Source organism: Macaca nemestrina, chromosome 15, assembly GCF_043159975.1.
Source record: "Macaca nemestrina isolate mMacNem1 chromosome 15, mMacNem.hap1, whole genome shotgun sequence".
Classification (NCBI taxonomy): Eukaryota; Metazoa; Chordata; class Mammalia; order Primates; family Cercopithecidae; genus Macaca; species Macaca nemestrina.
The window spans coordinates 104912487-104931928 of record NC_092139.1 but is presented as its reverse complement, the minus strand read 5'-3'; the positions used below and the strand labels follow the sequence as shown (position 1 = coordinate 104931928).

At 54.9% G+C, this 19442-nt stretch overlaps 1 protein-coding gene across 2 annotated transcripts in view; it reads right to left on the bottom strand.

Annotated features, from left to right (window-relative positions):
* The window catches only part of LOC105464492 (cytohesin 4), a 32732-nt gene extending 13529 nt beyond the window's left edge, over positions 1 to 19203 (bottom strand). The window contains exons 1-7 of one of the 2 annotated variants that reach the window (XM_011712458.3): positions 19081 to 19203; positions 9351 to 9433; positions 7368 to 7432; positions 6110 to 6176; positions 4168 to 4286; positions 2559 to 2639; positions 823 to 935 (exon numbers count right to left, since the gene is read on the bottom strand). In XM_011712458.3, coding sequence (XP_011710760.2) covers positions 823 to 935; positions 2559 to 2639; positions 4168 to 4286; positions 6110 to 6176; positions 7368 to 7432; positions 9351 to 9433; positions 19081 to 19099 — 547 coding nt within the window. In that variant the 5' untranslated portion in view covers positions 19100 to 19203. Of the gene's footprint in view, positions 1 to 822; positions 936 to 2558; positions 2640 to 2841; positions 3693 to 4167; positions 4287 to 6109; positions 6177 to 7367; positions 7433 to 9350; positions 9434 to 19080 lie in introns of those variants that run through there. The other variant, XM_071080539.1, reaches the window with a different exon arrangement.
* Positions 19204 to 19442: the final 239 nt, after the last annotated feature.

The following is a 19442-nucleotide window of genomic DNA, read 5'->3' as shown; positions in this document are numbered from 1 at the left end:
AGGCTGAGGCAGGAGAATTGCATGAACCTGGGAGGTGCAGGTTGCAGTGAGCTGAGATCATGCCATTGCACTCCAGCCTGGGTAAAAGAGAGAGACTCTGTCTCTCAAAATAAAATAAAATAAAATAAAATAAAAAATAAAAAAATGATTGAGTGATTTTGCCTGTGTAAAGCACTCAGTGTATAGGGATTACTCAATATACAGGGTTGGTTATTGTTGTTATGATAACTAGATCCAGAGAAGAGGCCAGGACAAGTTGGCCTTGATGGTCCCTCACCCACCCTGTCCTCTGGATGTCTTCACATGGGCATTGGGTTAGCCTTGGGAGAGAGGGCTATGGAGGACTGACCTTTGTGGATCTCCTTCTATGCCCCTTTTTGCCCCTACACCCTGCCCAGGCCGTTTCATGCTTCTGGGCCTTTGTTCCTACTGCAACTCCTGCCAAAAAGGCCCTTTCTCCGCTTAACCTCCTGGAAAACTCCTATTCATCCTTCAAAACCCCATTCAGACCTCACTGTCTCTGAGAAGCCATCTTGGACATGCTGATTGCCCTACTCCTGCCCTCAGACAGGGGTGCTGCTGCCTTAGCCTTAGCATCCTGTGCTATCATCTCCTGCCTCCTCTCCTAAGAACTGTGTCTCAAGGCAGCTCTGTCAGACAAGCACCCAGCAGCAATGAAGTTGGTGCTCAGCGAGGGATCATGAAGGGGTCTGGGCTGCCAGGATCTGGGTACTTGGGGGAAGCTTGAGGGGGTCTGCGAAATCTATGCCTGGCAATGATGAAGAGGTCCTAGAACCCTGGGTCCCACTCCCCTCCTGGCACCTGTGGACTGGAAGACGCCGGGGTTGCAGAGGCAGTATCGAGTGGCAAAGGCCTCCATCATCCGGTCTATCTTCTGGGCCTCACCCGGCAGCCGGAAGCTCCACAGGAACTGCCTGGGGGAGAAACAGGGCCACGGGCAGTGGAGTGGGTGGGGGACTCTCAGGGGCCCCAGACAAGCTGCCCTGTCTCTCTCAGGTTTAGTCTCTGTATCCTGTAAATGGGGGAATCTGCAACTGTCATCTGGGCTCACAGGGAAGTGGGATTGGCACCAGGGAGTCCCAAGCACGCGGGCGGTAGCCAAGAAATGCCTTTTCTTGCAGAATACGGAACTAAGCACACGCCCCGCTCTGCACATCTGAATCCCAGCACTGACGGCAGCCCAGTCTGCCTCAGCTGGAAAGGCGGCCTTTGCCTGGCCTGGGGTCTGTGGTTCCCCACACCTGGCCTTTGGGCTCTGAGATCTGGCTGTGGGACACAGTCGAGGAGGGGTGAGGCGGGGTTTCCCCTTGCTAGGGCTCCCTTTCTTGGAACCTCGACTTCCCTCTAGCTCTGGAAGTTTGTGGTTTCCACAGCTTCAAGCTAAGTTCTCTGAGGGTGGGAACTGGGCCTGTATCTCTCACTTTCCTGGTGGGCTTCACACGGTCCTGGGCCCCTAGCAACGGCTCAGTAAATAAGTGAATGAATGAATGAATATGTGAATGAATGAATGAAAGAATGAATATGGGAGACTCCCAAGTCACCCACCCCTCTCCCTTAAAGAGCTGGGAGTTAGAGAACACTGGATGGTGATGGCTTCTTCCTTCTCTGTATTGTAAACTCCTAGTCACCCTCCAAAGCCCAGATCAGATGCCCCTTCTCGGAATCTGAGTTTTCGAGCAGCATCAAGACTTACTAAACACTTACTGTGGACCAATTCTAAACCTCTGCTCATTTAGTCTTCACAACCCTATGAAGTTGGTACTATTATTATCCCCATTCTACGGATGAGGAAACTGAGGCACAGGGAGGTTTACTTTTTATTTTTTGTGAGACAGAGCCTCACTCTGTTGCCCAGGCTGGAGTGCAGTGGCGTGATCTTGGCTCACTGCAACCTCCACCTCCTGGGTTCTGGTGATTCTCCTGCCTCAGCCTCCCGAGTAGCTGGGATTACAGGCACCTCAGCCTCCTGAGCAGCTGGGATTACAGATGCCTGCCACCATGCCTGTCTAATTTTTGTATTTTGTGCGTGTGTATGGCTTGCTCGACGTCACATGGGGGTGAGCAGCAGAGCTGGCATTTAAATTGTATAGTCTGGCTCAAGAGTGTGCTTCAAACTGATAATTGTACTGCCTCTGTAGTTGTAAAAATGAGTACCAACAACGGTACCCTAATTAGAAGCTAATAAGTAATAATAAATGGAATACCTACCAAGCAGTCTTGTAAAATAAATAAAACATGCACTAATCCAAAAAGTAGGAGAATGACCGTAATAAAGTAATAATGATTAGAATGATTAAATACGGGCGTGATAGAATTCTAACGTAGCAAGAAGGCAGCATTCGCAAGGAACTAGGCCCTTTCCCAGGCGGTCCACCTCAGCTCTGTGAGGTAATACTATCATTCTTGTCATTCTTGTCCCTCGCCTCCTCTTCTTTGCTCCCAACCCTTTGTGCTGTTAGCTGTGTGGATCGCGACACCCCCAGCCACTGGGGCTGTGCCAGTCTTGAGGGCCGGGACCCTGCTCCAGGACTACTCACCTGAGGGCCTGGACGAGGTTGAGGTTGGCGAACTCATGGCAGTCCACGAAGGCCTGGAGGACCTGCAGGTTGACAGGGTCCCTGGGGAGGGGGCGGAAGGGAGGGTGAGACACACTCGGATACTGGCTGGCCCCCACCTCCTGGAGGGGGTTGAAGTAGGGGAGGGAGAGGAGAGACACATCTGTCCTTCTGGGGTCCAGCTGCCATCTGGTGTGTTCACATCTGTCCCACCCGTATCACACCCCGAGGGCACACCCTTGTCCTCCCACGAAGAAACACACACCTTCACTCTTCACCAGCGCTGGTCTGGCCCGGGAGGGGAGCCCTGGCTTTGCAGCGGCCTGCCCTCCGTCCAGGCCTTCCTCATTTCCTATAACTTCCCACCTGGCGACCTCGCAGAAGCCACTTGACCTTCCCAGTCCCAGCTTCTTCATCTGTACAAGGGAGAGAAACTGACCTCCCCCATCTCCTCCCTCTCCTCAGCTCCTGAAGCAGGAAGTTGCCCTTCTCACCATCTGCATGCCCTGCTCACCCCAGGAGGGAGGGGTGTCCTTGGGAGCTGGGGAGAGGGCTGTTGACTCCCTGGTCCAGCTTCACCCCTATCCCCTTGACCGCCCCTCAGACCAGTCCTTTGCCCAGAGCCCTCTCACAGATCCTCACCTCCTCATCCACTATATCCTCCCTCTCTCCTCCCATCCAGCCTAGATTCTTGAGCCTGTTTCTGACCCCAGGGCCTTTGCCCTTGCTGCTCCTGGACTGCTCCTCCTCCACTTGTCTGTACTGATTTGGTCAAATGTCACCTTCTCCATGAGACGCTTCCTGCCCACATTATTCTAAATCACGGCCCCCAACCTATGGTCCCCAGAGTGTCTTCTTTCCTCTCTCTCTCTCTCTCTCTCTCTTTCTTTCTTTCTTTTCCGAGATGGAGTCTCAGTCTCCATCTGTTGCCCAGGCTGGAGTGCAATGGCACGATCTTAGTTCACTGCAACCTCTGACTCCCAGGTTCAAGCGATTCCCCTACTTCAGCCTCCTGAGTATCTGGGACTACAGGCACCCGCCACCACATCTGGCTAATTTTTGTATTCTTAGTAGAGACGGGGGTTTCACCATGTTGGCCAGCCTGGTCTCGAACTCCTGACCTCGTGATCCACCGCCTCGGCCTCCCAAAGTGCTGGGATTACAGGTGTGAGCCACCATGCCTGGCCGGTCCCCGGCATTTCTGACTTCCTTTCCCTGCTTGATTTGTATTCCACAGAGCTTATCATTCTCTAACATATTTTGCATCTATTGAGACCTGTCTCTCCCATTAGTGTGGACCTCTGAGGATGAGAGTTTTGTCTGTCTTATTCACTGGTGTACACCCAGGGCTTAGGATGGTGCCTGGAATGCCGTAGACCCTAAGCAACATGTATTTGTTGAATACATTACTAAATGAATGAAGGCAGTCAGGCTTTGACTCAGAATCTGGAGGGGATGATCCCTGAGCCCCTCAAGCCCTAGGAGTAATGACTTTCCTAACATAACTCATCCTCTCACCTGTACATTCACACACCTGTACACACCTGCACACCTTCATTTCCTGCCTCCCTTAGGCTCCACTCCTTCTTACCTCTCCCCCAAGTAGGTACCAATGGCTGTCTTGTTGAGGCCCTCGCCTTTATACAGGAACCGTGCGATGTCCTGGATGTCGGGGGTCAGCAGCTTGTGCTCAATGAAATACTGGATACCCTGGAGGGGGTACAGAGAAGCTGCTGCACGGAAGCAGGCCTGGGAGGGGGAAGGGAGGAAGGAGCTCCCGTGGCCAGAGCCCTGGAGCCTGGCATTCTGGTGTTGGCACAGTCTGTTCTGGGAAGTTGTGATCTCCTCCTTCACAGGAGCTGCCTTTGTGAGGTGGTGAGTTCCCCATCACTGGAGGTGTGCAAAGAAATTCAGGCCGGGCGCGGTGGCTCAAGCCTGTAATCCAAGCACTTTGGGAGGCCGAGATGGGCGGATCACGAGGTCAGGAGATCGAGATCATCCTGGCTAACACGGTGAAACCCCGTCTCTATTAAAAAAAATACAAAAAACTAGCCGGGCGAGGTGGCGGGCGCCTGTAGTCCCAGCTACTCGGGAGGCTGAGGCAGGAGAATGGCGTGAACCCGGGAGGCGGAGCTTGCAGTGAGCTAAGATCCGGCCACTGCACTCCAGCCTGGAGGACAGAGCGAGACTCCGCCTCAAAAAAAAAAAAAAAAGAAAGTCACCCTTCCTGCCATGAACCAGGTTCATGCCAGGTACTCCCCAGGGTCCCCTTCAGTCTGACATTCTTTGATTATATGCTTCAGTGATTCTAGGAATTTGTAATTCTGAGATTCAATGATTCAGCCATTTCTTTTGTTCCCCTAAAACTCATATTATTTAAAAATAGCGTTTCATTCTTTCACACAAGTAATCTATGTCTATTGTATAAAACTTAGAAAAAACCAGCTCAATCCAAAGGGGAGGAAATTGCCTGGGCCTTACCGCTCGGAGGCAGACAGCTTCCATTGTGGTGACCTTCCTCCCCTTTCTGTATGAAAATGGGCTCAGACCATGCCTGTTGCATTTAAATCTGCTTTTCGGATTTGACAATATCACAAACATGTCTCCTCACCACCCAGGCACTCAGAGTTTGTCATCCTAGTTTTAGGAGTTGGAGGTTAGGGTCTCTGGCTCTCCATGAAGATTCCTCTGTGTTCCACTGCTGGAAGGTGGGCACGGGCCACGAGGGCCGAGTGACAGGCAGAGGATGCAGAGGACACCCCGGGTGCTGGGTGTGGTGAGAGTGTGAGCCTGCAGGGGTCTCTGTGGATGGGAGCAGGAGTCCAAAGGTCTATGGCCATGAGAGGTGAATGGTTATAACACTTTGGGCCTGTGATGCTGACAGGGAGCCTTCTAAGCCAGAGAGAGAAATTTCCAGGGACCCCAGCTTGGTGCTCTCTGCTGGCTGCCCTGACTCCACCTCGGTGTATCTGCCTGCGGTTTCCTTCTGTCTCTGTCCTTTCAGAAAAGGAAGCCCAGCTGCTACCTGGCGGGGTGAGGGGTGGGGCTGGGGTTGCTCTGAGGCCAGGGGGCTTGGGAGTGGTGTGGGGGAGCGAAGTAACCCAGCCCTGAGCTGCTGCTCCTGCTAGCAGAGGAGTGGGTGGTGGGACCACAGGACTGGCCTTCCCTGAGCCCAGGGCTGGAAGTTGCTTCTGGAGCCTGAGCCCCAGATCCAAGGGCTCCACTGTCCCAAGCCACATTCATGGAGAAGGAAATGGAGGCCTGGAGTGAGGAAGGGACTAGGCCAAGTGCATGGATATCATGGCCTCCTCCATGCTCCTGGCTCCTCCTGCTCCGGGGCGCTTATGCCTTAGAGTAGACGGGGCCCCCAGCCACAGCTGGCCATGGGGCACTGGACAAGATGCTCAGCTCTGCTGGGCCCAGCTTCCTCCTGTGGAAAGGGGTCTTGTCGCCGAGGGGAGTGAGAGGACACCAGCCAGGTGCTCCCATGCAGTCCCCATACCCTGTGGCCTGGGCCCTCCACAGCCGCCTACCTTTGCAGGGTCCATGTTGAACTTCTTGCGTCCAGTGCACAGCTCCTTCTCCTTCTGGGCCATCCGGCTGTGGACATGAGGACGTCAGCTTAGGCTGCACCAGGACCCTGAATTACCCTCTCCACTCCCCAAGGACCCTTGCCTCAGCAGGAGCCCATACGCTCTAGGGACCTCCAAGTGGGGCCCCCAGGTCCTGCCTGGGAACCATCTAGCGGGGAGAGAGAAGTGCAAGGCCTGGCTCCTCCCAGAACTCTGCAGCTGACTCCTCTGATGGGCCCAGCACGGGCATTTAGCATCTCTCAGGACCCCGGAGCTGCCGCGGAGGAGGGGCCCTGTGCAAGAAACCGGGGGAGGAGCAAGGGCTGAGCGCGCAGGCGCCAGAGCCAGGCTCCTGGATGCGAATCCGAGATGGGCTGCTTTGGTGGAGTCATTTCCTCTCTCTGGGCCTCAGTTTCCTCATCTATAAAATGGAGGTGACACCACCTGCCTCCCAGCGTTGTTGAGAGGTTAAAGCACCTAAAACAGTGAGGCGTACGTGTGTTATTTGTTATTGTTGTGGCTGGAACAGGGGAGCTGGAGAAACGGCCACTTGTGTGTATGTGTGCATGTGTGTGTGTGTGTCTGTGTGCATGTGTTGCTGGGGGAGGGGAGGAGGCTGGACAGGTGGAGACCTAACGGGTGGCAGGTGCAGGAGGGGAAATTCCTAGGCCCTGGGACCCTAGGAGACCGTGTAGCAACCAACCTTCTTGTTGCACAAATGGGGAAACTGAGACCCAGAGAGGGACAGGATCTGTCCCAGGTCACAAAACAGTGAGAATTTTCCATAGAGGCGGTGGGAGTGGCCGGCTCCGGGTTAGTGGTGAGACGGGTGGGGTGGGGCCAGGCTCCTGTCCTCGTGGGGCCCTGAGCTTCCTTGTCTTTGCCCTTGGGGCTGAGCTTCCCTTCTCCTCGCCCATCCCAGGATGAATGTGGCCAGTGATCATCCAGGGCTGGACCACAGTGGGTCAGGAGAGACTTTGGGTTGGGGGAGGGGAGGACGCAGTGTCTCTCAAGAGAGGGTCAGCCTGGAAGCAGGGACCCAGGCTGGGATGGGGCCTGGGTCACCATGTTCCGGTCTCATTGCTGCCTCCTACTCCCGGGCCAATCCTTGATATCACCAGGCCCAGGGGTCGGGGGTGGCCCCTGCTCATTCAAGGTGTATGACATCCTTGGGAAGCAACCCTGGCAGTTTCTGGGGGTCCCCACCCACACCCCTCACCTCTCCTCCGCGCTCTCGAAGCAGTCGATTTGGGCAAACACATCTGCGATCTCATCCTTCAGCTTCTGTGGGGTGGCAGGGGCAGGACAGGGAGAGTCAGGGGTGGAGGCCAGAATCCTGGGGGTTTAAGACCCTAGTGACCACTCCTGGCCCTGGGCGTGACTCTCAAACCTGGCCCCTCTCCCTGACCTCTGTCCTGAGTCCCCAGTCTGAGGGGCCCTCCATGGACAGGTCCCCTCCCTCGATGTCTCATAATTTCAAAGTCCCATGCTAAACTATCACTTCTGTCTGCACCCATGCCTCCACTTGCCTTGGGGAGGGGGAACCCCCAAGCCCCCACCCCTTGCCCATCCTATTTCCAACCTTCCCATCTCTCCCCTCTGCAGCCATGAAGTCTGTTCTCCAGCTGAGCCTACCCGACAAGCCGGCCTCCCCGCTGCCCACATCCCCCCTGCCCACCTCCACCCTGCCCGCCTCCACCCTGCCCGCCTCCACCCTGCCTGCCTCCCCCGGCTGGTGTCTTTCTGGTGCACTGCATGGAGCCGGCCCTTCCCCTGCTCAAATCCCTCCCATGGCTCCCTACTGCTTCCTCAGCTTCTGCCCCAGCTTCTCTCTGGCTTTCCTCCACTTACTCTGTTGCTCACCCTTGACGAAGTGCCCGCTACGTGCCTGCCAGGTACTATGGGGACACCACGCACAGGCAGCATAGGCACTTTCTCCAGGGACTTTGCAATTCCCCTGGACTTTACAGAAGACACTGAGGCGTAGAGAGATGACACGACATGCCCACCGTCTGACTCCAAACCTGTGCTTCCCCCAGCTCGACCCCAAGCCCATTTCATCTTGACCCTGCAGGAGGCACCCAGTGGCAGAGGGGACCCCCTAACACCTCCCCCTGTCAACCACCAGCACCCCCTGCAGGACAGCAGCATGAGCCCCTGGCAGGCACTCCCAAGAGGCACCCAGCCCTTCTCCCCAGGATCTGTGGGGTGCTGGTGAGGGGCTGGCTCCAGGGGCTTGTCCTGAGACTCAAGGCCAGCATGGGACTTGGGAGCCTGTGTCTGAGCCCTGTCAGCTCCTGTTCATGCCATCTTGGCAGAGCCACTGAGTGGTTGCCCCACAAATACAATGGGGATTTATTTGCAAGTATCAACTGAGCACCTATTAATGCTGCACCCTGCAGGCGGGGGATGCAGTGGTGGGCAAGACAGACCTCGGCTCTGTGTTCATGGAGGGCATAGTCTGGTGGGGTTGGGATCATGGGTGGTCGTAGGGCAATGACCATGCAGAGCACCATCGGAGCAAGGTAGAGAAAGCCTGGTACATAGTGGGTGCTCAATAAAACACCAGCTGAGTGAATAATTTTGTGCCTTCATTCCTCACTGAAATCCTAAGTTTATGTGCATGGGAGTGGGGGTGGGTACAGCCGCTGCAGACCAGGCAGATGAGACTGCAAGTGCAAAGGCCCAGGGGCAGGGCTGAGCAAGGCACGTTCCAGGAACAGAACCCAGCCTGTCTCGGAATCTGCCGACCCAGATGAGCTGACGTCTGAGTCTGATTGGTGAAGTGGTAAGTGCCGGGCACATACTGGGAGTTATCATGACCAGGTGGTCTACACTCTGCAGGGGTGAGACCTGGCTGAAGCTCCACCACTGGGGTCACTGCCTGTCCTGTGACAAAGCGAGTAAAGGCCGGGATGGGGCTGGGCACACAGTGGGTGCCTAATTGGATCGCTGCCTCCCTCCCCGGCTCTCCTGGTCCTCCCTGGGTCTCAGGGTGTCTGTCTGCAGGCTTGCTGTTCTCCATGCTCCTGGCACTGGGAACAAGGCTGATATGGGCCAGAGTTGGCCACACTGTCTGACCAGCAGGAGCTGGTGGGGCATGTGCAAGCGTGCAGAAGTGTCTGCTTATGGACGCATGCAACGTGGCGTGTGTGGGCATGGACACGTGTGCAAGCGTGTGTGGACACGGGTGTGCGCTCACCTGGATGTCCTCCAGGAGCTGCTTCCGGTGCCACTTGATCCTCTGCAACTCTTCTGTCTCCCCGCTGCTCAGCTCCGCGGGCTCTACAGAGAGACAACCGGCCTTCCCCATCACTCGGCTGCAGCCACACCCACTTGCCCTCACTTCTGCAGGGCCTCCTTCCCTCCAGAAACCCAGGATTTGCCCTCTTCACAGAGGCCCACCTCCTCCAGGAGGCCTCCCCTGACTGCCCTGTCTAAAGCAGCCCCTGCTCCCTCCCCTCCTGCCCTGCTTCCTGTTTCTCCCACCCCCTGGATCGACACCCCCCGAAAGGATCTTGTTTCCTTTTATCTTTTCTGTCCCTCCTGTTAGACTCTTGGCTCCGTGACAGTTCAGCTGTTCTATTCTTTTGCTCACTGCTGTGTCCCCAGCACCGAGAAAAAGTCTGACCCGTCGTAAGCACTCAGTTAAACACTTGCTGAAGGCATGCATTCCTTCCTCGGAACTTGAATCCCCTCCTCCACTGACTCACGGGCTCATTATTTATTCACTTATTTATTTGAACAACCAGGAAGTGGCATACCATTTTCCTCACATCCCATTGGCCAGAATGCAGTCATGTGGCCACACCTAGCTGCAAGGGAGGCTGGGAAATGAGCCTGTGTCAGGGTGGTCCTGATGTCCTTACTATGTAAAATGGGGAGGCTGGATTTGGGGGATATTTTGTAGTCCCTGCCCCCAGATACTGAGGCTCAGAGAGGTGAGGTGTCTCAACCAAGGTCCCACAGGGAAGTGGTCACTGAGCCAGGATGGGATCTTGAATTGGGCTGACTCCAAAGCCTGTGCTCTTTCATCTCCACTTGGAAATGAATACATTAAATAAGATTTGTATGTGCTGGCATTCTATGCAAGGTGCTATGATGATGCCCACAACTAGGTCAGCTGTCCTATCTTCATGCTTCCTGGTGGCTTCAGTTTCATCCACAACACTCTCCTTCTCTGAGTAATATGGCCTCCCTATTACTCAGAGAGTCCTCATCCTGGGCCTGGGGACTCTACAACCTCTCCAGCCTTGGCGGTGAGACTTATTCCCTGCCATTCCCAACAAGAGCCTGCCAGTCCAGCCTGCCAGCTCCTCTCTGTCCCAGAGCCATCCAGGACTCGGTCCCACTTCCCTGTGTTTGCCCAGGCAGCTCCTGTACTCTGGCATGCCTTCTCCTGTCTGCCTGCCCAGATCCTCGCTGACCTTCAAGTTCCAGTGTCGGGAAGTGCCTGGCTGCATTTCTTAAAAGTTTTACAAGGATAGACATCATTTCCCCCAAAAGAATGCAGAGGGAATGTTGAATGCTCCCTTTCCCTACTTCTCCCTCTCATGACTAAGCAGGCATTGTGGATGTTGAGATTGAAGCCCCATGTGGAGATGGCAGGACACCAGGCTAGATGGAGCCCAGGTCCCCAGGCAGTGGTGTGGAGAAGACTCATCATATTCACCTGGACCACCTATCCATCTGAACTTTTCAACGAGAGAGAAATCAGTTTTGAGAACGTTTTGGTCACTGTTATTCTGAGTCTCTTTAAGCAGCTAAACCTGACATATATCTAATACAGCATCTTCATCTGTGGAATATGAACCATAACCCTTGCCTCAGAGGCAGCTTTCAGCAAGGAAAGAGCTAAACTTTGTCAAACACCCAGCAAGAATCCAACATATGCTGAGTCCAACATGCGTACAATGGGTGCTGTCTGCATCCACCCTCCTCTTCAGGACCAAGGCACCATCCCCCCAGCTGCTGGGAGGAAAGCCTGCTGATGGCTCCCAACTGACTCCCTCCCCAGACACTAGCCTCAGCCAAAGGGAGGTGCCTCACCCAGGAGTCCCCCCGACCAAGGGCAGGCCCTGCAATAAAAAGCCAAGACCGCTTGCCTGGTTTCAGGACCTGCCCCAGTTTTCAGATCCAGAACCTTGGGACTGAAGGAGAGGCTGGGTCCCAAAGGTAGAGTCCTGCAACACTGTGGCAAGTATATATGGCAATGACTCCCTGGTTCTTCCCTAAAAACACCTGTGGCCATTAACTCCAGTAACTGTATGTGGGGGAAAGGGGAATACCCAAACATTCTGAGGATTGTTGGACACAGGGTCCAAGTTGACATCAGCGCTCAAGACTGAAGTGTCTTCAAAGCCACATTTGAGTGGGGGTGCATAGAGACCAGGTGATAAATGAAGTCTTGGCCAGGTCCAGCTCACTAGGGGTCTGCTTGATTCATGGCCACTTTCCTGGTCTACAGATGTAGAATTGGAATGAACATCCTTGGTTCTTGACCCCATATTGGTACCTTGGCCCACAGGGTCAGAATCATTGTAGTGGGAATAGCTATTGGAAAATTCATGAAGCTGACCCATTGTCCCCACAGCGAAGAGAGTAAACAAAAAACTATATCCTGAGGGGAATGTCAGGTGTGGATGCCACTCTTGAGACCTAATGGATGCAGGAGCAATGGCCCTCGTCACATTCCCAAGCACTTCCCCAGTTGGGAGGATGGCCTGCTTCTTCCAGCTGCTTCCTTTTAGCAGAGAATTATATACTATGCAGAAAACAGTTCCTGGAATGGCACCGGGTCCTGGTAGAGATAGAGTGCCAGCTTGCAGAACATCGTGTAACTAAGTAGCCCAGATGGCTCCATCTGACCCACTAAGTCAGAAGGTCAAGCGAGACCAATAGTAACCCTTTGTGAGTGGTACATCCAGGAGCAGGTGCGAGCAGAGACAGAGGGCTCCAGTAGGCTCCAGGGATAGGTGGCCCAGACCCTCGTGACACCCGCTGCTGGTGCACCAGGGCCTATCCCTCTGCTTACACCATGACCCACATGGGTGGGTCTCTTACGACTTTCTGACAATGGAGGAGAATGCCAAGGTTGGCTGCAGAATGAGTTGGCTCAGAGTTTGGGCACAAGTGAAAACCGGGTAGCTACTGAATTACAGCCCTGCACAAAGGTGTCCTGGAGAGACAGTGGTGAGGGCAAGTCCTCCCAGGGGCCAGGGCTTCAGGCAGGGCACCTGGCCATCCACTTCTTGTGGAAAGAGAAATGGCTTCTTGAAGTCAGAATATCCATGCATCATGGGCAGTGGTGAATGGCTTGACTGCTTTGTCGGAGGCCAGAAAGAAGGAAGATGGGAAGATCAGAAAGTCAGGAGAAGAGGCAGGTGGATGACCCCATGGGAGCAGAATGTCCACTCTGCCAGCAACAGGGACGCATGCTGAGCCCATCGTTTCTCCAGAAGACCAGGGAGCAAATTGATTCCATGAAACCCCTTCTATTCTGCAAAAGTGAACCATCCATCTTGCCTGGAGTCAACACGTTGGAAATGTGTTTGCCTTTCCTGCCCACAGGGCCTCAGCCAGCACCACTATCCAGAGGCTCAGGGTGTTTGACCTGCCAACACAGCACACCGCGTAACATCACAGAAGACCAAGGGATGCTCTCGACAGCAAAGGTGGTCTGAAGTGAGCATGTGGCCATGAGATCCACTGGTCCTCTCTGGCATTTCACTGGAAGGTGCTGGCCTGATGGAGTGGAGGGATGGGGCAGCCTTGGGAAGGTGTAGCGGAGGTGTCAGCCTGGAGGTGATATCCTGCTTGGATGGGGCACCATATGCCCTAAATCTACCACCACTGTGTGGTGCTCTGTCTCCAGCAGGCGGTCCACAAGGGTCCAGGAACCAAGGGGTGGGAGTGGGAGTGGCCCCACCTGCCATTCTCCTAGTGACCCACTCTGGAGTTTCCTTTTTTATTTTATTTTATTTTTTTGAGACAGTCTTGCTCTGTCACCCAGGCTGGAGTGCAGTGACATGACCTTGGCTCACTGCAACCTTTGCTTCCCGGGCTCAAGGGACTTTCCTGCCCCAGCCTCCCCAGTAGCTGGGATTATAGGCATATACCACCACACCCAGCTAATTTTTTTTTTTTTTTTTTAGATGGAGCCTTGCTTTGTCACCAGGCTGGAGTGCGATGGCACGACCTCGGCTCACTGCAACCTCCGCCTCCTGGGCTCAAGGGACTCTCCTGTCTCAGCCTCCCAAGCAGCTGGGACCCCAGACATGAGCCACCACATCCAGCCAATCTCCGTATTTTTAGTAGAGATGGGGTTTCATGGTGGCCAGGATAGTCTCGATCTCTTGATCTCACAATCTGCCCACCTCAGCCTCCCAAAGTGCTGAGATTACAGGCGAGAGTCACCGCACCCGGCCAATTTTTGTATTTTTAACAGAAACGGGGGTTTCACTATGTTGGCCAGGCTGGTCTCGAACTCCTGACCTCAGGTGATCCACCTGCCTTGGCCTCCCAAAGTGCTGGGATTACAGGTGTGAGCCACTGTGCCTGGCCCACTCTGGAGTTTCTTTCCTCTGAAGGTCTAGAGGTCCTGTTTCCAGGAGGGAGTTGGAGGGGGGAGGACACTTTATACCAGGGGACAAAGCAAGAGTCTTGTGACACTTTAAGCTCACAAACACCTACTCCATGCCAGTCTCTGTATAAGTGCTGTCATTTAATCTTGAAGTAGGTATTTTCCAGTTTGAGACACTGAAGCTTAGGAAGGTGAGGCATGGGAAGTGGCAGTGCTGGAATCCGCACCCTGTTTTGCTGACCCCCACGCCTCTGCCCCAGGAGAGATGGATTCTGAAACTGTTTGGGACGTGCAGGGATGGAAGGTGTAAGGGGCCACCTGTGTGGAGACGCAGAGCAGGGACAGCCGGCGAGGCAGTGCTAGAGGCTGGCTCCGGAACTCTTCCGGTAGGAGCTGGCGGGGAGGCCGTCGGTCTCATCCACAGAGAAAAACCAATCACCTCGGGTTGCCTTGGAGGTGGACAATCCGATTGTGCTTTGTTTGTTGGTTTTATACACTTTTCCTGTTGGCCTGGGGTTGTGTTTCTGCTCGGGGCGCACCTGCTGGAGGAGGCCGAGTGGATTCCAGACTGGCTGCTTGTCTGAGAGAAGCCAGCGTGGGCTCCAGCATTCCTACAGATGCTCCACGGTGCGGATGGCCAGAAGTGAGTGATGGGGTTCCTGAAGCTCCTCCAAGGCTGACCTTCCGGCTCCCTATGGGGTTTCACCAGCTCCTGGCTCCCACCTGCCCTCAGGGTCCAGGGAATCATTCACACATCCTGTGTTCCAGCCCCTCCTCTGAGCTTCAGATCCGACCATCCCCATATGTATTGGTCACCACCGCTCCTGTCATTGTGCCCCAGATTGAACTTCTAGAATGCTCCTTCCTCCCTGTCCTCTTCCTGAATTCCTGAGCCCTGAAAATGGTCCACATTTCCCCAGGAGGCACCTTGACACCCACCTGGCTTTCACCCCTTGGGTCTCCTCCACCACAAAGTCCTGCCTAATTCTTTCCCCTTCCAGGGTCCCACTGTCGTCCCGGCAACTATCACTTTGCTCGAGGGGACTTCAGGGCGTTCAGATGCCTCCCTGCCTCTTCTACCCATTCTGGTCCAGTTTCCCATGGCATCCCATTGTCCTGGGGACAAAGACTGCAAATCTCACCAGTCCTCCTGGTGTGTCCCCTCCACGCTCCTCTCACACTGCGCCCCTTTCCTGCCCCAGCTCCATGCTCAGCCTCCCTGGCTGTCCTTCATTCACTCCCCTGAGCTCTAGCCTTCCGAAAGCCTTTGCGCCGCCATTCCTTGCACCCAGAATGCCCTTCCTTCTCCTCTCTGCCAGCAGACCCTCCTTATCTCCTACTCCAGATTCCCTTTCAGGGGTCCTCCTGGGTTCCACTGAGGAGCCATCCCTGCCCCCACCCCTTCCCATTCCCCACAGCGTTTCTGGGATCTGCATGGCTCAATAACCAAGTCACGCCCTTGGTTAAGGAAGGCATGGTGGCTGAGCACCTATGGTGTGCCAGGCCCTGTGTGTTCCAGGCTCTTCCCATCCACTCTCTCACTGAATCCCACAACCACTCAGAAAGGAAAGGTATTTCTAAGCTCATCCTACAGGCGAGGCCCCTGAGACTCAGGGAGGTGAAGTGTCCTGCCAAAGGTGACACAGCTGGAGTGTGGCAGAGCTGGGATTCACATCTGGGCCCATCTGGGGCTCGGAGGCTACAGCCCTGATGTTGATCTTCCAAAGACTGATCTCTTTTCATACAAATCATCAAACACCTGTCGGACACTAATTCTTGGTTTCTGACAGGGTTACATGTTTGAGAATAAAGGCAAGATGCAGAATGATGCCTGCAGTTGCCCCCGCCCAACCCCTGCAAAGCCAACACGAGCTGGGGAAACTGAGGCACGGTTCCCAGGGGAGTGGGATTGCATGAGAATAGTGAGCAGGTTGCTTGTGTTTTTACCGCACATAGCTCCTTTCATACTCCCTTGTGGTTGACAAGTGTGTTCGTGAATCCTCAGTCCCCTGTCCCCTTCTGACGGGGGTCCTGTCCCCAACAGGTGGCAACTGCTCAAAGCATCTGAATCCACAGGAGGGTGGTGATGGCCCCGGGCTTGCTGTATCTTACAGGGTGCACATGGAGCCCACTGACCCCTCTTCTGTTTGTTAAAAAGAGGAGATTCCTCCCCATTTCAGAGTTTCAGGCACTGGTGTAGGCTCATGGGATATGTTTTTTTTTGTTTGTTTGTTTTTTTGAGATGGTCTCTCTGTCTGTTACCCAGGCTGAATTGCAGTGGCGTGATCTCGGCTCACTGCGACCTCCGCCTCCCAGGTTCAAGTGATTCTCTTGCATCAGCCTCCCGAGGAGTAGCTGGAATTACAGGCAACTGCCACCACGCCCAGCTAAATTTTTTTTGTATTTTTAGTAGAGACGGGGTTTCACTATGTTGGCCAGGTTGATCTCGAACTCCTGACCTCTGGTGATCCTCCTGCCTTGGCCTCCCAAAGTGCTGGGATTATAGGTGTGAGCCACCATGCCTGGGCGGGAGATGTATTTTTAATACTAATAATAATGCACACAAATAATAAAATTACCACCACCACCACCACAGACCCCGTTTCCTTCTCACTTATCTCTGTGCTTCTCACAGCCTCACAAGGTGTGACATGAACCCCCACCCCAAACCCACAGGCTGGTGCTGCCCTTGTGCCCAGGCTGGTGAATGTGCCCGTCTCCCCGGCTCCTCCCCACTTCCTCTTTGTCCTTCCTCTTTCCCATCGTATTTTTAGAAATCTTTGAGCTTGCAGCCCTGCTTCCAGAACAGCTGGCCTCACTTCCCCTTTCCAGGGCAGGAGGAGGACCCATCTCAGGGCCCTAAATAAAGAGGCCCCTCAAAGTCTAAGTAGGAGGGACCTTGGGGCAGAGGGGTTGTGGGCGGAGCTGCTCCCCTCCCCAGCCCCACAAGCCCCACAGGCTCTGCAGAGTGTGGCTTCCTCTCCCCGAGCCGAGCTGGCTCTATTTTTAACTGCACCTGCCTGTCTTATCTGCACCAGCGCAGTGCTCGTCTTCGGCCACACTGGGGCTTTGCTGTCTGGTGCTCTCATCTTCCCGGCAGGCCTTGGGGGAGGGTGCCTTACCTGCTTCCGGACACAGGCCCACCTCAGGAGAGGAGGGGAGGCAGCCCTGGGGAACCCTGTGTCACCAGCCTGTCCATAATAAAGGTAGGAAAACTGAGGCCCACAGAAGGAAGAGACCATGACCACTGGCAGGGTGGTGCAGAGCTGGAACCTGAGCGAGGTCTGGCTAACTCCCAATCCCCGCTTCCCCAGGCCAGGCCAGGATGATGGCACCCACGTAGAGATGACAAATCGGAACTCAGAGAGGGGAAGTCACTGGGCCACGGAGAAGCCCGAATTAAGACCCAGTCTGGGCAACGGGGAAATGACCTTTCCTCCCTCCCGCTGGCCTCCTCCTCCAGGAGGTCTTCCCAGATCTCCTCTGCCCCAGTGGGAAAAGTTGCTTCCTCCCATCTCTAAGCCTGTGTCCATTTGCACGGCTGGGTCAGGGTCCTGCCGGATCTGACTCCTGCCTCTCCACCCCGCCCCCAACGTTCCAGACCAACACCCGTCCCCCAAGGTTAGGCCCATGGCTGGGTCACTGCTGTCCCCAGCACTCCTTAGCACACTGAAAGGTCGTTTGTAGAGTGAATGAATGAAAAGACCAACTACTCAATGGAGAACCAATTGACCCCATTAATCCATCGCTGCATTGACCCCAATTAATTCATTTCCTCCCTAGTACCGGCTGAAGCAAAGCAGATTCTCCCCTCCCGTGCCCTCTCCACAGCCCCGGCCAACTTGGGGCTTTCTCCCTCAGGTTCTCAGCCCTGCTCTGCCGCTGACTGCCTGTGTGACCTCAAGCAAGTCAGTCCTCGCCTCTAGTTCACCTCTGGGAGCCTCAGTTTCCTTATCTGCAATATGGGGACAGCCATCCCTGTAACCTTAGTATGTTAGGACCCCAAAGGACAAAGTGCCCTGCTGGACACACAGGCGGGGGTCTTGCATCTCAGTGGGTGCCCTCCCCGCCTCATCCCCACCCTCCTGTCTGCTGAGAGGCCTGAGTCAGGTGCTGCCCCTTGCTGGGTCTCCCTCCCTGTGCTGACCAGGTGTCCCCCAGCTGTGCTCACTGAGCTGTGATTTTGGGAACCTCCAAAGCCCACAGGAGAGGCAGGGGTCAGAGAGTGAGCCCGGGACAGGGAGTCACGGCACAGGGTTTGGTCCTGCCCCTGCCGCAGACAGGCTGTTTTCCTCGCTTGGCCTCTTTTCTCCCTTCTGCCACTGGGGGGCTGTTGAAATGGATCAGTGGTTCTCTAACTGTGTTCCCTGGTGGGGGGGTGGGGGAAGGGGGATGCCCAGTGGGCGGGGCCAGGCTGCTCCATGTTAGGTGCATTTGAAGCCAGGGTGCTCCTGGACAAGGCTGAGGTCATCTGGACCTGGGGAGCAGACAGCTCCCACCAGCCTGTAGATTCTGGAATTCCAGCAGCCGTGTTCACCAGAACCGTTGCAGCTCTGGAGAACACTGACATCCAGGGTACAGAAACTTGGCCCCTCTTCTGGGCCTTCGATTTACCTCCCCAAACACAATCCTGATGTTCTTTTCCTCACCATCTTTGCAGCCTCCTTTCTCCTCTTTCTCCCCAGACACATGGTCCTAGTCCCTGGGGAGGGTTTCAATCAGAGCCTCTGTTGCTCACTCCCGGCCCTCCCCCGGCTCTAGGCTGCGTCCTCAGCCTCCCCAAAGACCACCCCAACCCCCGGCCAGAAAGGGACCTCAAGTCCCTTGTATCACCCAGACAAGCATCGCCGTCACCAACATCACATCATCATCTTAATCACAAGTCACTTTTCTCAGTTCACCTCTGAGCCTTTGGACTGGCCATTCCTTCTGGCTGAAATGTTTGTTCCTTAGAAGGCCCCTTAGCTGATACCGTCCTCAGGTCCCTCATTAGACAGCATCTTGGGGCCTTTTCCACCATGCACTCCCCTCTTCCTTATCCTGCTTTACTGTTCTTCATCCTACCTGCCACCAACTGACGTAGGGCATCACATTAGAGTCACTGCCTGTTTCTCCCTCTAGAGGACAAGCCCGTGAAGGGGGGAACAGCGTCTGCTTTGCTCACTGCTGTGTGCCCAGCCCCCAGAACACAACTGGACACCTAGGCTGAGCCCACAAATGTTTGCTTCGCGCAGCTGCATTTTCCGCCTGTGCTGTATTCCTTTATCTAGGACCCTGTGAGGCAGGGGCTGCCGTCCCATTCTAAAAGAGAGCACCCTGAGGCCCAGAGAGGTGGACTGCAGTTGCTTACCTGGGTGGCACAGGTCCATTCTGACGCCCCTGGGGAAAAGATGACCCGTGTTCCTGTCGCTTGTCAACCCAGCTGCTGCTCGGGCTGACCCAGCAAGGATGCGTCACCTTGACTGTAACGGGCCCCTTCCTGCTTGCCCCGCCCAGCCCTGTGTGGGGAGGAAGTCAGTCCTGGCCCACTGGGGTCTCGTGTGCAGGCTTTTGACACAACAGCACTTCCTAAAAACTGGCAGAGTTTTGAGCAGCAGGGACCTTTGCCAGAGAGGGACAGAGGTGGAAACAAACAAACAAACAAACAGATGAAGTGAGGGGAGGGCCACATAAAAAAGAGAAAGACAGACAGAAAGAAACACACAGACGCAT